At 41.5% G+C, this 17,360-nt stretch overlaps 1 protein-coding gene across 15 annotated transcripts in view; it reads right to left on the reverse strand.

The window, feature by feature from the left end:
* Positions 1–362: 362 nt before the first annotated feature.
* The window catches only part of RACGAP1 (Rac GTPase activating protein 1), a 35,461-nt gene continuing 18,463 nt past the window's right edge, over positions 363–17,360 (reverse strand). For 11 of the 15 annotated variants that reach the window (XM_009247696.4, XM_024257052.3, XM_009247694.4 and 8 more), the window contains 14 exons: positions 16,403–16,539; positions 15,388–15,457; positions 13,400–13,453; positions 12,337–12,417; positions 10,765–10,882; positions 10,290–10,420; positions 8,211–8,375; positions 5,610–5,705; positions 5,327–5,525; positions 3,733–3,838; positions 3,426–3,558; positions 3,179–3,314; positions 1,880–1,988; positions 363–1,543 (listed from right to left, as the gene is read on the reverse strand). In XM_009247696.4, coding sequence (XP_009245971.2) covers positions 1,468–1,543; positions 1,880–1,988; positions 3,179–3,314; positions 3,426–3,558; positions 3,733–3,838; positions 5,327–5,525; positions 5,610–5,705; positions 8,211–8,375; positions 10,290–10,420; positions 10,765–10,882; positions 12,337–12,417; positions 13,400–13,453; positions 15,388–15,457; positions 16,403–16,539 — 1,611 coding nt within the window. In that variant the 3' untranslated portion in view covers positions 363–1,467. The remainder of the gene's footprint in view (positions 1,544–1,879; positions 1,989–3,178; positions 3,315–3,425; positions 3,559–3,732; positions 3,839–5,326; positions 5,526–5,609; positions 5,706–8,210; positions 8,376–10,289; positions 10,421–10,764; positions 10,883–12,336; positions 12,418–13,399; positions 13,454–15,387; positions 15,458–16,402; positions 16,540–17,360) is intronic. The other 4 variants (XM_063712145.1, XM_024257050.3, XM_063712146.1 and 1 more) reach the window with 1 other exon arrangement.

Here is a 17,360-nt window from a genome sequence, read left to right on the forward strand (position 1 = left end):
CTTTGAAGGAAGCAATTTTTTCTTTTTTTTTTTGTGACAGGGTCTCACACTCTGTCACCCAGGCTGGGGTGCAGTGGCACGATCTCAGCTCACTGCAACCTCCATCTCCCAGGCTCTATTTTCCCACATCAGCTTCCCAAGTAGCTGGGACCACAGGCGTGTGCCACCATGCCCAGTTAATTTTGTGTTTTTTGTAGAGACGGAGTTTGGCCATATCTCAAACTCTTGACCTCAGGTGATCCACCCATCTTGGCCTCCCAAAGTGCTGGGATTAGAGGCATAAGCCACCACGCCCAGCCCCAGAAATGATTTTCTAAAAGGCATTGAAAATTACCTTGCAAGACAAGAAAACCAGCCTCATGTTCATTTTGAAAAAGCTATTTACTTTTTTTCCAAATATTATCCCAAATAGGTGTTTTACAGATAAGGGTCAATATGAAGTCAAACATTCTACAGAAGAAAATCATTTTTACAGACATTAAGAATAATTTTAACAGAAGAAAAAGCTCACATCTATCTAGATGTGGCTATGTTCCATGGGAAAATTTCAGCATCCAAAGTGCAAACAAAAAATGACCGGCTTTTCTTACCACATAAAATATTGACAATCTTCCCTTATAGCCTACTCTTTATTGTTAGTTGGGATGCCAAAGGACGATATATTGACCTTTAGAAGTTGGGCTCCACTGGACAAGGTTGGGGGTATGGGGGTCAAGCATCAGAATGAATTCAATTTTAAAAGAAAAACTGGCTTTGACCCCAAATGAACCAAAAGTTCAGCCAGCGGCACATCAGAGATAAATACATGTTGTACTTTCACATTTACAAGGTTGTGCCACTCAACATTATTAAAGACCTAATCATCCAAATTAAAGCTATGCATACTCCCATCACTAGTTCTGTCCTCAATGCATCCCATTTTTATGAAAGCTCCATATTATAGCTCAGTTCATAATGTGGAATGAGAACTTCTGGTTCTTAGAAGGAGGCATCCTAAATCCTCTGGTCTAATCCTTTATTTGCCCCGCCCTCCCACTTCCCACCCTGAGACAAGCTAATCTTATCAGATAGGTAGGGTTTCTGTCATTGTCTCATGGAAATCAGTTCTAAATGAAACCAGAGAAAGATCATTCTATGAGCAGCATTTGGCTTTAAGCCAAAGGAACAATAACCCCCTTCCCCAAAAAGAATCACAACCAATTCCATACTAACCCTTCTACCCCTGGAAAGATGTCTCATCTAAAAGCTCCTAACAATCACCAGCACAAAGTGCTGATATTATGTGACTTGAGGAGAAGGAAGGGGAGATATATATAGTTTTAATAAAACCCTCATGCACAATTAAACTTGAGTAAAAGCCTGGAGAATGCTAAAAGTAGTAATGAGTACAGGAGGCTGCAGAGCAGGGTACAGATGTGTCCTTTCTTATAGTCAGTCAATGCTGGGAAGTAACAGGCAGATGTGACTTCACTTGAGCATTGGAGAAGCAAAAAAGTTGCCTTGTCGTCCTAGGTTAGTGGCAGACTTGCTTTTGCTCCCAAATCTACAATAAAAAGAGAATGAACTGGAAAAGTATTCTATAAAAAATGGTTGAATAAACAACTATAATTACTTGATATAACCCATTATAAGTAGGAAACCCTAGACAACTATTTTGCAATAGTTGCTTAAGTACTCTTAGTCACCTACAACGAGAGAGGGGAAATAGTAGACTTTCACAACCTTTTTAAAGAAGGAATCCTTATAGCCCCACGTTCCCTTTTAAAGTCTAGTTGCTAGCTAAAATCGAACGCAATTTTTCTTTCAATAAGCTTCAATATAATAAGAAGTCTAAGAAAGCAGTTGTTTTTTATTTCCTAAGAAGGCCAATTCTGCATACCTGGGAGTGTTCTTGGTGAGGGTGGAACGAACTCTCTGTGACAGGGAACTAGATGAAGGAGTCTTGAGAAGCTGATGTTCAGGAGTGGTCACAGGTCCTAGTAAACTCACTTCAAAGTTCAGACATATTTTTAAGAGAGATGGGAAAAAAGAAGGCATCTTTTTAGATGGCTAGTTTTAAGCTGATTACCCTCTGAAGCACTTAAGAGCTAAGGTTAGACATCTAGCAAAGTCCCAGAGATCATTTTTGTCATCATTCTGTAACACACCAGTGTATCTTTTGAACTCAATGAATAGCTGACACTTCCTGATTTAGGCCATTCTCTAACTCCACACTTCACAAATCTAACATCTAAACATCTGACTTTTAGCTATACTAGAAGAAGCAATATGCTCTCTTAGAAGGAACTTGCAATAATGAAAGAATGGGTCTCCAATGCCAGTGAGACTGGAGTGAAACCAGCCTATTCATATAAAATTGTTGGTTAGCAATATAAATTGGCAAAAGCCTGTAAGACATTTAAGAAATCAAGTTGGTAAAACATATCAAGATACATAAAAATGTTCAAGCCATTTAATTCAGTGATTCCCACTCTTGGGAATTTATCATTAAGAGAAATGCTATATTGACTATAGCATTACTTGTAATTATGAAAAATTGAAAAATAATGTTAATACCTACTAGCACATTTAAGTAAATGATAAATAAGATTATATATGAGAAAAAGTTCTCACAACATGCTAAGTGAAATAAGAATGAATTATATTTAAACTATTATTATATGTTTTTTTTTTTTTTTTTTTTTTTTTTTTTTAGACAGAGTCTCACTCTGTCACCAGGCTGGAGTGCAGTGGCGGGATCTCAGCTCACTGCAAATTCCGCCTCCTGGGTTCCAGCAATTCTTGTGCCTCAGCCACCCTGGTAGCTGGGATTACAGGCATGCACCACCACACCCAGCTAATTTTTGTATCTTTAGTAGAGATGGGGTTTCACCATGTTGGCCAGGATGGTCTCAATCCCCTGACCTTGTGATCCGCCTCAGCCTCCCTCCCAAAGTGCTGGGACTACAGGTGTGAGCCACCACGCCCAGCCTATTATATCTATATTTAAAAACCATATATCCATATGGATAAAGAAAGGAGAACATGGAAAAGCAAAAAAAAATTACGATGGTAGAATTATACAAATTTTCCTTTAATGTCAGAATTTTCAAACAGCTCTAGCAAAGGCAGGAAGAGGCCACATGACTAAAACTAAAGAGGGAGTCAAGTCCCTGAAGAAGCACATCTTGGGCCTTACCTTTAATATCTGGTGTCTGTGGTGTTGAAAAGGCATTTGAGTTTTCAATGACATGTAGGGGGTCAATGTTCTCTTGCTCCACCATCATGAACTGACTCCAATATTCCAGGGGCAAGGAAAGCAGGCGCTCAACCACCTAAAAGCCAGCAAATCTGTTAGCAAACTTCCAAAGCTCAGGGCTTCTCAACTTTCTTTCATGTTATCACATTACACAAGTTCATACACACACACACACGCACCTACCTACCTTGGGTTGACGCTTGATGTCCTGTAACATTGTCACTGGGTCTGGATTGGGCACAGCATGGGCCACTATTGTAGGGCCAAAGACTTTAGCCAGATTGGCAACATCCATTTTAGTATGTGGACTCTGAGCCACCCTAAGCAAAAGAATATTAAATTAGAAGTCTTGCTCCTTGCTTAAATGCAGACCAAAATATAAATTCTATAATAAAACAATTCATCCCTCATACCCCCAAAAACACTCAACCCACATTATCTTCCCCTTGGAAAAAAATTCCCTAACTCCCAGAACAAGTTTCTGCTGTACTCACCTCTGCAAGTGAATCATGAGAAAAGCTAATGTGTCCCTGTTGGCCTGGGGCAGTTCACCAACAGCTTGGTACATGGCAGCTATACTGTTGTCTTCATCTGTGATTTCTGTAATCGAAAAGAAAGCACCAAGAGGCCTAGACTTCTTTCCCTTGACAGCAGGCTTCCAAGTTATCGACCACAAAGTCTCATCTATACAGTAAGCTTCTGAAACTCCTGATTAGTTCATGACTACATCAGACTCTAGTTTCATTAACAAGCAGGATACTGGCCAACAGCTCAATATTAGAAGTCAGAACTTTTAAAAAATTGGCCTTTGCAGTTAGGGAAAGCAGTTGGCAACCAATGTGCTAGGAAGACAGGCATACAATTGCAGTGACTACAATTACCAAGAAGGTATTCATTCATAAGACATATTTAAGGGCCTACGATGTGCCAGGTACAAGTGCTGAGGATAAAGCAGAAGTAAACAAAGCCCTTACCTTATGGAACCTACATTCTATTGGTGGAGCCAGTCAAAAAGCAAATACCTATCAGGTAGAGTGATACATAAATGAAGAAAACAAGGCAGGCAAGAAGCTAGAAAGAAATGAGAGCCGTTAATCTAGACAAGGTTGTCAGGAAAGGTGTTTCTGGGGACAAGTATATGAAGAGAAATATGAAAGAAATAAAGGAGCAAACCATACAGTATCTAATGTAAGAGCATTCAGGTTGAGACAACAAATGTGAAGGCCTTAAGGTAGGGAGTAAACTTGGTATATTCTAAGAATTGAAAAAGCTCCAGTCTAACTGGAGAGGAAGGAAAGAAAGGAAGAGCACTGTACACAATAACGTAATGAGAAAGGAAGAGGACAGGCAAGGGTGACACGCATACAGTTACTCATCCACCAAACTACTTGAGCACCTACTGTTTCAGGCACTGTACTAGGCAAGAGCTAATAAAAAGAGTAAGGTGGCCAGGCATGGTGGCTCATGCCTGTAATCCCAGCACTTTGGGAGGACGAGGTGGGTGGATCACCTGAGGTCAGGAGTTTGAGACCAGCCCGGCTAACATGGTGTAACACCATTTCTACTAAAAATATGAAAAATTAGCTGGGTGTGGTGGTGGCGCACACCTGTAATCTCAGCTATTCAGGAGGCTGAGGTTGCAGTGAGCCGATAGCGCCACTGCACTCCAGCCTGGATGACAGAAAGACTCCATCTTAAAAAAAAAAAAAAAAAAAAAAAGCTGGGGCACGGTGGCTCACGCCTGTAATCGCAGCACTTTGGGAGGCCGAGGCAGGCAAATCACAGGGTCAGGAGATCGAGACCATCCTGGCTAACATGGTGAAACCCCGGCTCTACTAAAAATACAAAAAATTAGCCGGGCGTGGTGGCACATGCCTGTAATCCTAGCTACTCAGGAGGCTGAGGCAGGATTATTGCTTGAACCTGGGAGACGGAGGTTGCAGTGAGCTGAGATCGCGCCACTGACTTCAGCCTGGGTGACAGAGTGACACTCCGTCTAAAAAATAAAAAATAAATAAAACAATAAAAAGAGTAAGAAAAACTAGTGCTGTGGAGGAATTCATATTCAACTATTACATCTGCCCTTACCTGCTGCTTCCATAAAGGCTTTGTTTAGGCGAAAGGTCAGAAGAGGTTCTTTGAGGTTTCGAAGAAAGTCTTTTAGAAGGCTACAGACAGCATGGATATCATCCACTTTGCTGAGGAGGGGTACAGTTTTCACTCTGAGGAATTTCTCTTTCAGCTCTTTTACTGTGCGGTCACAGCCAGAGATCCTATACAGGCCTGTCTATTATCAAGATGACATTTTTATTTAAAAACCTCCTAATTAACACAAATAACAAATTCACCATCTCCTACAGTTGACTCTTACCTCAGTCAGACCTCTTTGCTCAATCTCATTTACACAATGCACAACAATGGAGGGGATCATTGGAGAAGTCTGGGACACAAAGTCTGCCAGCATTCCCTGGAAAAAAAAGAGCTTTAAATTATTATTTATACCATGTAGATCAACAGATGAAGACCACATGCGAAGAACCACCTCCAATCTTATTCTCAAATTGGGACATCATGTCTACTTTTACGTTCCTATTCCCAAAGCATATATTAAAAGAGACTCTCAATTATTTTTCCTACCTCCACACCAGGACTGATTTATTATCATATATACCACACTTTTTTTTTCTTTTTTTTATATATCACACTGTTATGTGAACAAGGAATAAGACCACCAGCTATAACTACCTCCTTCTCATCCACTCAAGGACAGCAGAAAACAAGCAATAATGAGGTTACAGGTATAGCCTTTAATATAAAATAATTTATTACTCTGAACAGATTTTTTTTTCTAACAGAAGAAAGCTGGAATAAGAGAAAAAAATTGTGTATACTTTCATTATTCTCAGTAAAAAAAATTATTTAACACATCTTATCACAGTTGATTATGACACAAACCTACCTGTAGGGGAGAACTCCATGGTTGTATATTAGAGTACAGAACATGTGTAAAAAAAAGTACAGGCGGCCAGGCGCGGTAGCTCACGCCTGTAATCCCAGCACTGCAGGAGGCCGAGGTGGGCGGAACACCTGAGGTCAGGAGTTTGAGACCTGCCTGACTAACATGGAGAAACCCTGTCTCTACTAAAAATACAAAATTAGCCAGGCATGGTGGCACATGCCTGTAATTCCAGCTACGAGGGAGGCTGAGGCAGGAGAATCGCTTGAACCCAGGAGGCGGAGGCTGTGGTGAGCCGAGATCGTGCCATTGCACTCCAGCCTGGGCAACAAGAACAAAACTCCCTCTCAAAAAAAAAAAAAAAAGTACAGGCATGGATAAGAACTTGTAAGATCAGGGGAAAATAACATTTGATTTGCTGAAGAGTAGGTAGGAAGATAGTCATTTTGATTCTTGCTAATGTTGCTTACATAATAATTTTTTTTTTTTTTTTTTTGAGATAGGGTCTTGCTCTATTCCCCAGGCTGGAGTGCAGTGGTGTGATCACAGCTCACTGCAGTTTCAACCTCCCTACCTCAAGCAATAGTCCAACCTAGCTCCTGAGGAGCTACAAACACAGGCGCACACCACTAACCTGGCTAACTTATTTATTTATTCTTTGTAGAGATGGAGTCTTGCTTTGTTGTCCAGGCTGGTCTCAAACTCTTGAGCTCAAGTGATTTTCCTGCCTCAGCCTCCCAAAGTGCTGGGATTACAGGCATGAGCTACCACGCTCAGCAATAAATAATTTCTTAATGGATTTAATCAGTTTGGATTAAACTGGTTAAATATTTGGAAATAAGCAACTTAATCTTGATACCCTATTATGAAGTATGTCTAACATAAGAGCAAGAATAGAAGATAATTTTATCACAGATAAAATTATATGATAGCTGAGATTTGCTTCCAAGTAATTCATTGGACAGAGTCAGGAGGAGGCAACGACAGTATTGGTAAATCAAGAACAGACATAAAGGCTGGGTGCCGTGGCGCACACCTAGAATCCCAACACTTTAGGAGGCCGAGGCAGGCGGATCACTTGAGGTCAGGATTTCAAGACCAGCCTGGCCAACATGGCAAAACCCTGTCTCTACTAAAAATACAAAAAAATTAGTTGAGCATGGTGGCACATGGCTGTAGTCCCAGCAACTTGGGAGGCTGAGGCATGAGAATCACTTGAGCCCAGGAGACAGAGGCTGCAGTGAGCCAAAGTTGCAACACTGCACTCCAGCCTGGATGACAGGGAAACTCTGTCTCAAAAAAAAAGAGACATTAAAAAAAGAATGGACATGGCCAGGCGCAGTGGCTCACGCCTGTAGTCTCAGCACTTTGAGAGGCTGAGGTGGGTGGATCACTTGAGGTCAGGAGCTTGAGACCACCCTGGCCAACATGATGAAACCCCATCTCTACTAAAAAATACAACCAAAAAAAAAAATTAGCCAGGCATGGTGGTGGTACATGCCTGTAATTCCAGGTACTTGGGAGGCTGAGGCAAGAAAATCGCTTGAGCCCAGCGGGGCGGAGGTTGCAGTGAGCTGAGATCATGCCAGTGCACTCCAGCCTAGGCAATAGAGCTAAAAAAAAAAAAAAAAAAAAAAAAAATGGACACAAGTTAGTAATCATGGAAGTTAAGTGATAAGAACCAGGGGTTAGTTATACTAATTTCTCTAGTTTTATACATGTCTGAAATTTTTCAAAATGGGATGAAGGGGAGGAAGGAAGGAAGAAAGAAGAGAAAAGGAGAAGCAGGGAAGAGCAAGAAGGAAAAAGGGGTGGGGAAAGAAGTTTGGTTTAGAAAGGTATTAGACAGACAAACCCAAACAGGACTCTTCTACAAGTAAATATCTTACAATTCTATTCATTATTTGTGGAAAGAAATATATTTGAGATGATTAATTTTAGAACAAAAACTGACACTAAGCCTCTGAAAGGCGAATAAAGAGGCCATAAAACAATGACGGCTTGCATAAGTCATACCTCTCCAATCTTGACAGGTGTTCCTATCAGGGTAGGAATGCAGGGAAGGGGACAGCGGTCCCGACATTCTGGATGACAGACCACACGACAGTCTCGACACTTCAGAGATAATTTGCCAAATTTTATCCGCTTTCCACATGGAACACAGGATTCAGGTTTAATAACCTGGAATAAAACAGGGCAGGAGGAACAGAGTGATATGAATTAGAAAATTATCATCATAATCAACTAACTTTTTTTTTTTTTGAGACCTAATCTCTCTGTTGCATGGCCTGGAGTCAGTGGTGTGATTTCAGCTCACTGCAACCTCTGCCTCCCAGGTTCAAGCGATTCTCCTGCCTCAGCCTCCTGAGTAACTGGGATTACAGGTGCCCACCACTACGCCCAGCTAATTTTTCATATTTTTAGTAGAGACAGGGTTTCACCATGTTGGCCAGGCTGGTCTCGAACTCCTGACCTTGTGATTCACCCACCTCGGCCTCCCAAAGTGGTGGGATTACAGGCGTGAGCCACTGGGCCTAGCCTTTTTTTGTCTTTTTTTGAGACAGAGTTTCGCTCTTGTTGCCCAGGCTGGAGTGCAATGGCGTGGTAGAGGTTGGCTCACTGCAACCTCCACCTCCCGGGTTCAAGCGATTCTCCTGCCTCAGCCTCCCAAGTAGCTGGGATTACAGGCATGCACCACCACGACCGGCTAATTTTTATATTGTTAGTAGAGACAGGGTTTCTCCATGTTGGTCAGGCTGGTCTCGAAGTCCCGACCTCAGGTGATCTGCCTACCTCAGTCTCCCTAAGTGCTGGGATTACAGGCGTGAGCCACTGTGCCCAGCCATAATCAACTAACATTTATTGAGCACGTAGCATGTGCCAAAAAATTTTCTAAGCCCTTTAGACATATTTACATATGTAATTCTCACAGTAATCCCGTAAGATAGGTTTTTTTCTTCATTTTAAGATGAGGAAACAGAAGCAAAGAGAGTTTAAGTAACTTGTTTAAGGTCATCCCACTGGAAGGCAGCAGTGTGCGATAGTGGAAAGAACTTGTTTACAAAAAGCAGAAAACTTGGATGTTGGCAGGGGATGGTGGCTCACGCCTGTAATCCCAGCACTTTGGGAGGCTGAGGCGGGAGGATCACCTGAGGTCAGTAGTTTGAGACCAGCCTGGCCAACATGGTGAAACCCCATCTCTACTAAAAGTACAAAAATTGGCCGGGCATAGTGGTGGGCACCTGTAATCCCAGCTACTCGGGAGGCTGAGGCAGGAGGATCGCTTGAACCCGGGAGGCAGAGTTTGCAGTGAGCCAAAATCGCACCACTGCACTCCAGCCTGGGCAACAGAGTGAGACTCCGTCTCAAAAAAAAAAGAAAAAAGAAAACCTGGATGTGAAATCTGTCACTTACTATCATGTGGCTCAAAAATGTCAATTAACTCCTCTGAGCCTCAGTTAATTTGCTTGGATTTTTATAAGGAAATAAAATGGTACAAAAGCAAAACATTTTGAAAATCTCAGGTGATATATTCAAGAAAAAATGTAAACATGTGTCACTAAAAAGTACTAACAATGGGCCAGGCATGGTAGCTCATGCCTGTAATCCCAGGACTTTGGGAGCTGAGGCAGGGGGAGCATTTGAGCCCAGGAGTTCGGGACCAGCCTGGGCAACATAGCAAGACCAAGTCTCTACAAAAAAATTTAAAAATTAGCCAGGCGTGGTGGCACACATCTGTATCCCTACTACTCAGGAGGCTGAGGCAGGAGGATTGCTTGAGACTGGGAGGTTAAGGCTACAGTGAGCTATGATCACACCACTGCACTCCAGCCTGGGTGACAGAGTAAGACTGTCTCAAAAAAAAAAAAAAACTAACAATTGCTTCAGAAAAGTTGGTCTCTTTAATTTAGTATTATTCACAGAATGGAAAGAAACTTACCTCTGTAACCAACAGTTACTTCTGGAGAGTAAAATTGGAATGAGGAAGGAAATTTGACATTTAACTTTATAACACTGAAGTATTTAACTTTATTCCTGGTATTTATTACTTTCACAATTAAAAAATTAAAACACAAACAGCAATCACAGATTTACCGTCTTAGAAACAAAGTCATGCAGGCGCATCCCTCCATTACTCTGTGGTGTGCCCACACTGTCTGTCTCCGTTCTTGGCTCCAGCTGCCTGCTGTTCAGGGTGGAGTCACTGTTCCAAGGTTGTAAAGTACCTAGAAAACAAGCAACTTTTAAGCTTTGTGTCTTAAGTATTTTGCTCCTTCTAAATTTTAGCTCCAATTTTAACTGGGAGATAAACAGTAATCTGTTATCATAGCCAAAAGTGAGTACTAATGGCTACGTAAAAAAATAGTTTCAAGAAAAACTAAAGTTATGCAAGTGGGCTAGCAATTCAAAGGTAAAGCATGACACAAGCAGTTCTCTGGTCCTCGGTATGCAGCAGTAAGAAACTACCCAATACATCCAATCCCTGCCCCAGGAGGGTTCTAAGAAACCAACTCTCCAAAATTTTACTAGTTGTTTTACACAGGCCAGTTTAGTCACAAATTCAATGGACCTGTTTTCCTTCGGCTCCTGGTCCAATACGGCACAGTCTCAATAGTGGACACAGCTTCGATGGGCCCGCCATCATTGGGAACAGTCACTGTAGTTTTTGCAACTATGGATTCATTCCCCTGCAACAAAAGCAGTAATGAGGAAACACAAACAAAGAATCTAACTTACCCTCCACTATAGGGTATTTTGGAGCAGGTAAAAAAATTCCTTAGTCTTAGTCAAGACTTAAGACCCCAGTCTGAAACTTTTTTTTTTTTGAGACAAAGTTTTTCACTCTACCACCCAGGCTGTAGTACAGTGGCATGATCTCGGCTCACTGCAACCTCCGCCTCCCAGGTTCAAGGGATTCTCCTGCCTCAGCCTCCTGAGTAGCTGGGATTACAAGCGTGTGCCACCACACCTGACTGATTTTTTTTTTTTTTTTTTTTGAGACGGAGTCTCGCTCTGTCGCCCAGGCTGGAGTACAGTGGCCCAATATCGGCTGACTGCAAGCTCCACCTCCCGGGTTCACGCCATTCTCCTGCCTCAGCCTCCCAAGTAGCTGGGACTGCAGGGATCCGCCACCACGCACAGCTAAGTTTTTGTATTTTTAGTAGAGATGGGGTTTCACTGTGTTAGCCAGGATGGTCTCAATCTCCTGACCTCGTGATTCACCTGCCTCGGCCTCCCAAAGTGCTAGGATTACAGGCAGGAGCCACTGCGCCTGGCCGACTGATTTTTGTATTTTTAGTAGAGACGAGATTTCGCCATGTTGACCAGGCTGGTCTTGAACTCCTGACCTCAGGTGATCATCCACTCGCCTAGGCCTCCAGAAGTGCAGGGATTACAGGCGTGAGCTACCGCGTCCGACCTGAAACATTCTTATGTTGAAATCTCATGTTTGGCTGGGTGCAGTGGCTCATGCCTTCAATCCCAGCATTTTGGGAGGCCAAGGTGGAAAGATCACTTGAGCCCAGCAGTTCGAGATCATCCTGCGCAGCAAGGAGAGACTCCCCCTCTACTTTAAAAAGTAAAAATAAAGAAATCTCATACTTAAGAAGATAAACATAGGTCATGGGGGTATATATTCAAGCAACTAAGACTCACTCCGACAGTTGTTTACTTAATCAGAGTAATTCCATTCATATGGATAAGGATCCTACTGCATAGAAAAACTTTAACCAAAGGCCAGGCACGGAGGCTCACGCCTGTAATCCCAGCACTTTGGGAGGCCGAGGCGGGCGGATCACCTGGTCAGGAGTTCGAGACCAGCCTGACCAATATGATGAAACCCTGTCTCTACTAAAAATACAAAAATTAGCCAGGCGTAGTGGCATGCGCCTGTAATCCCAGCTATTTGGGAGGCTGAGACAAGAGAATCACTTGAATCTGGGAGGCAGAGGTTACATACAGTGAGCCAAGATGGTGTCATTGCACTCCAGCCTGGGCAACAAGAACAAAACTCTGTCTCAAAAAACAAACAAAAACTTTAACCAAACATCATCTCTCTCAAAACAATGCTGCAATGCTGACTCAGAGGAGTTTTAATGCTTGGGGCCAGTAATCTCTGTTACCTTGGCCTGACTATTCTTACCTGGTCTACTGTGGAGCCAATGGAACGAGTTTTCTTTACAGGTCCAGGGGGACCATCAACAAACTGTCGGCTAGTAGAGCGCTAGAAAGGAGACAAACACCCCTAACTTTAGTGCCAAGCAGATCTGAAGCACGGAAGATAAAATTATTCCATCAGACAACTTGGATACAGGTCCTGGGGATTAGGGCTACAGTAAATAACAAACAATGTGTTCTCTCTCTCTCTCTCTCTTTGCCTATTTCCACATGAAGAATAAGCTGTTTCAAAAGAATATGTTGTACAAAAATGCTCTCAGTGCCCTAGAAAAAATGAGCAAGCTGTGGAGAAATTTAGATGACACCACCAGAAAAAGTACAGCTGTAATCCTAACTAAGGACATGAAGTCTTGGAAACATTAAGTACCCTAAACAAGCATACACAGATAGATCTCTATATATCCCATTATATGAAGCTTATATTAGAGCACAAAAGTTCCGTGTAAAAATTCATATGACAATTCAAAACAAACTTAAGTTTATCCTTTTCCACTGTATGAATGAATTGAAATGCAGCCTAAACAGTGAAATGGACAGGATCCTGTCCTAAGTTACTACTTCAAAGAGTACCAGTACTGGTTGGGAGCAGTGGCTCACGCCTGTAATCCCAGCACTTTGGGAGGCCGAGGCAGGTGGATCACCTGAGGTCAGGAGTTCCAGACCAGCCTGGCCAACATGGTGAAACCCCATTTCTACTAAAAATACAAGAATTAGCCAGGCGTGGTGGCAGGCACCTGTATCGCAGCTGCTTGGGAGGCCGATGCAGGAGAATTGCTTGAACCCAGGAGGCGGAGGTTGCAGTCAGCCGAGATCGCGCCATTGCCCTCCAGCCTGGGAAACGAGCAAAACTCTGTCTCAAGAAAAAAAAAAAAAAAAAGGAATATCAATACTGTTCCCACAGCATGAATTCATTTGTAGTATGTGCTTAACAATGGCTAGAGCAACATGTCAGGAATGCAATATCACGGCAAAATTTCCAAAAATATTATTACTTTATTTTAAAAAAAGACTAAACAAACCATACATACCCTCTTTTCCCTCTTCTTCAGTTTGAAAGTCTTCACCAAAGAAGAGTCCCAATCCTATTGACAATTACACTGTATTAATTTCTTTTTTTGGTTAGGCCATCCCTAAACCCTGTGCAAATAAATTTACAGAGAACTTTAAAGGCTTCTTCAGTCAGGCTACCTAATGTACAATTCAGGGAGGGTTAGAGAAGGGAAGGTCTCAAGTGTTGTAGCTATAGAGCTATAGTAAGTTAATGTGTGCTTTCTTTCAAAAATTGAAGCTATTATAATAAAATCAGGAATCAACAAAAGGTTAAAGAGGCAACAAAAGGTTAAAGAATCAAATTCTGCCGTGAGTATTTCCAGTGGCTGATCCTTTATTTCTCATTATTTTTGTAATTAGTTTTAGAACTCACAGAATGTTAGGCACTATACTGATCGTATTATATGTGATTCTTGCCCCCAAGGGATTGCCACTGTCTAATCAGATGCTCTGCATAATACTGCCACTTCACAAGTTCTACAGTTGCCGGGCGCGGTGGCTCACGCCTCTAATCCCAGCACTTTGAGAGGCCAAGGTGGGCGGATCACGAGGCAGGAGATCGAGACCATCCTGACTAACAGGGTGAAACCCCGTCTCTACTAAAAAAATACAAAAAAATTAGCCAGGCGTGGTGGCGGGCGCCTGCAGTCCCAGCTACTCAGGAGGCTGAGGCAGGAGAATGGCATAAACCCGGGAGGCGGGGCTTGCAGTGAGCTGAGATTACGCCACTGCACTCCAGCCTGGGTGACAGTGAGACTCTGTTTCAAAAAAAAAAAAAAAAAGTTCTACAGTTTAGGAACTTAGGCCCTAAAACGTGTTCACCACTGTAGAACTATTTGTCTTTTATTGTGGTCTCATTTCAATTCACCTAACTATTTGCATTCATTTTAGTAGTTACCTGTGATTTCCTCACTCCTGATCATCCCTGAAAACAGTATCTAGAAACAGTGGTATACAGCAAATAATAGCTTAGCTAAATAAATTTAACTTCCCCAAGTCATGGTCCAGTAATTTAGTTACTGGTTGTCTGATTCAGCTTCAGTTACAACAAATATTGTATCATAGGTCTAGCTCAAAAATCAACTGATAATATGATTTAGTTTTATTATATATTCCAGACCTCCACTATATCATTCCCTATTTGAAAAAGGTGATGCCTAATATTTTTATCTACAAAATGGTCATATTTTCCCCGGTCAAACACTGAATCTGAACAGAGAACTCCTAGCCATGTAACAAGTAGTTGTCACTTGTTTTGCTATACCAGAAAACCAGTCACCAAAAACTTCCTGATTTGTTTTGTTTGCTAGTTTTCAGCTAGCAACAGCAAAGATGCACAAATCAATGAACTATATCAAAGACTGTATCAGGAGATGACCTTTTATGCAGAAGCATCACTGTAAGTTAAAAGAAGTGTACCGCCCCATAAAAGCAGGGCAACAAATAGTTTAACATATTAACCATTGTTGATGAAAGCATTATATGGTGCCTAGAAACTCTAATCACACTTTTCTGGCTGAAATCCCAGGACCTTGGTTTCGTTCTAATTGTGAAGTATGACTATGCTTTCCCCAAGAACCAAACTAATTCAGAAATAAGGCACAAGTCTATTTAAGAGCAGCAAATAAACCCTGACGACATACAGTCTTGCTAATATTTTTATTATTAGCTGGGGCTTTAATAAGTCAAAATATAATCAATTAGTACATGTGACACACAGAGATCTATTAAATGAACTCAACTTATGCCAAATTCTGAATTCTATATTCTCACTTCAGAAACTAATACATAAGCCAGTCTCTTATAGCTCATGTGGATTTATATTTTAAATTGCTAGCTCAGAATCTATAACACATCAACTAATAAAATAGTAATATAGCATGTTCAGAAGAGAAGACAGGAGAGATATTCCTGAGGAAGCAGAGGTAAGAAAAGTAGTAATTCTCAGAGATCAAATGTTTATTACCAGTGATTCATCAGTCTTGTCAAAGCTGATATCTGATAAAATGGAACCAGATTCATCAATGGTTGATAGTCTAGATCAGTGAAACAATACAATGTTAGACATAGTAGACTGTGGAATGTAAAATTCACCAACATTCAGAACAAGTCCTACTGGTCAGGTAACATCAGTTAATTTCATAGCAAAATCTTCACTATAGAGACAACTACAATCTCAAACCCTGTGGTAGGCTACTTTGTATGGTTTCCATGGAGGAGTGTGTGTGCGTGAGTACAGGTGCACACAGTTGCTTTTTCAGCAAAGACCTTATAACGGCAGTTGAAAGTTAGTCAGGGTTGTGGGTACTATTCTCTACCGAGTTTGTATTACAGGCTACTCAAAATTCACAAAATCAAGGGAATTAAGTTTAATTTGATCCCAACTGTGCTGGTTTCTACAAACAAGAGTATTACCCAACACTGACTTTTTAAGAAATTAAGCCTGTACATCTTCTTAGTTATAAAGATTCCCCATAAAACAACCAGGCAACAAAACAAATAGCTGACCTTTCCCTACATATTGTACTGGGGATGTTAAATTCAAAGCCTGGTTGAGACTATTTTAAACAGTGGTGCAGTGGAACCAAAATTATTGTCTGGTCTTGGCTCACAGAGGCCTTTCTAAACCAGAAGAGCTGTAAGAGCTCTCTGGAGAGTAAACACTGAAAGTATTGCTGAAATGCCACTTTCACCTTTGGGTTTCTTAGCAATGCACAGGATCAGTTATTAATGTGCAATTTAGCACCAACATCAAAATTTTATCCATGGTGAAACAACATCCTTAGGAAAGATTTAAAAATAAAATAAAATAAACAGGGGCATCCCTGTGCCTTTATTCCCCACCTACTCTTCCCCGCAAAATCTTTTTCTGCTTTTTTCAGCACACATTCTAGAAGAAGTATATTTAAGAATTCAGATAACAAGAATATCTGACAGCTGTGTTGCTTGTGATCGGATAACAACAGATGCAGTTCCTCCACCTTTTGTTCCCAGCATTGCTGCTGGATGGTTGGCCTCTGTTGAGAAAAGCCAGAGCTGATTTTTGCTCCTCGCTTAGTTGAATGCTGCCAGATGTGTCACACATGAGCATCTCTCGAATCAGCTGAATCTGTCGTTCCTACAGACCAAAGCAGAGTAAAACATCATAACTAGCCAGGGGAGAAAACTTCACCTCAAATTTATGGGACAGGCAGACCAGAAGACATTAAAATACAGCATTATGCAAATGGGCCTTCAGGAAGGCTGCTACACCAATAGCATATTAATTCACATCAAACCCAGATTATGTCTCTGATTTCTGACTGGTAAAATGAACTACATCTAGAACAGCAAAGTTTCTGCTACAAGACTTTTGGATTAACCTGCTAATCCAAGAGGAGAATAATGCAAAATGAGAGTCCCAAAATAGATTTCACATAGCAAAAACACTTTAGTGTCATTTTATCAGGACAAATATTGGCTACTACGGATCAAAGCAGCCACCCACATCTCTAAGTAGTGGAGCAAAATGCATTAAAATGGATACAAAGCTATAATGCACTAGAACCAGACAATTTGAGTTTACTGAGGCATCTAACACTGTATATACCAAGATGGATTAGTCCCTCCCAGTAAAGGCTTTCCTTTGCACTATGACCCATCCTGGCACATCAAAATGATAGTGTTCTGTGTCAGTCACATTGCTCAACTGGTTGAATACATCTAGCCTTTTACCCTGAATTAGAGAGCGGTGATGAAAAGAAGAGTCACAGTTGTCTTGCCTGTATGTATGACAAAGTACCAGCTACTCATGTAAGGATGGATATTCCGGGTAGCACTTAAACAATGAAGGATGGCCAATATCTTGTAACAGATCAAATACGTTAGGATCTCCCTCCCTCCCTTTTCCTCTAATTCTTTAAGTTCTCATTTGAAATCTGTCTGTTAAGTAATAGTTTC

Source organism: Pongo abelii, chromosome 10 (genome assembly GCF_028885655.2).
Source record: "Pongo abelii isolate AG06213 chromosome 10, NHGRI_mPonAbe1-v2.0_pri, whole genome shotgun sequence".
NCBI lineage: Eukaryota > Metazoa > Chordata > Mammalia > Primates > Hominidae > Pongo > Pongo abelii.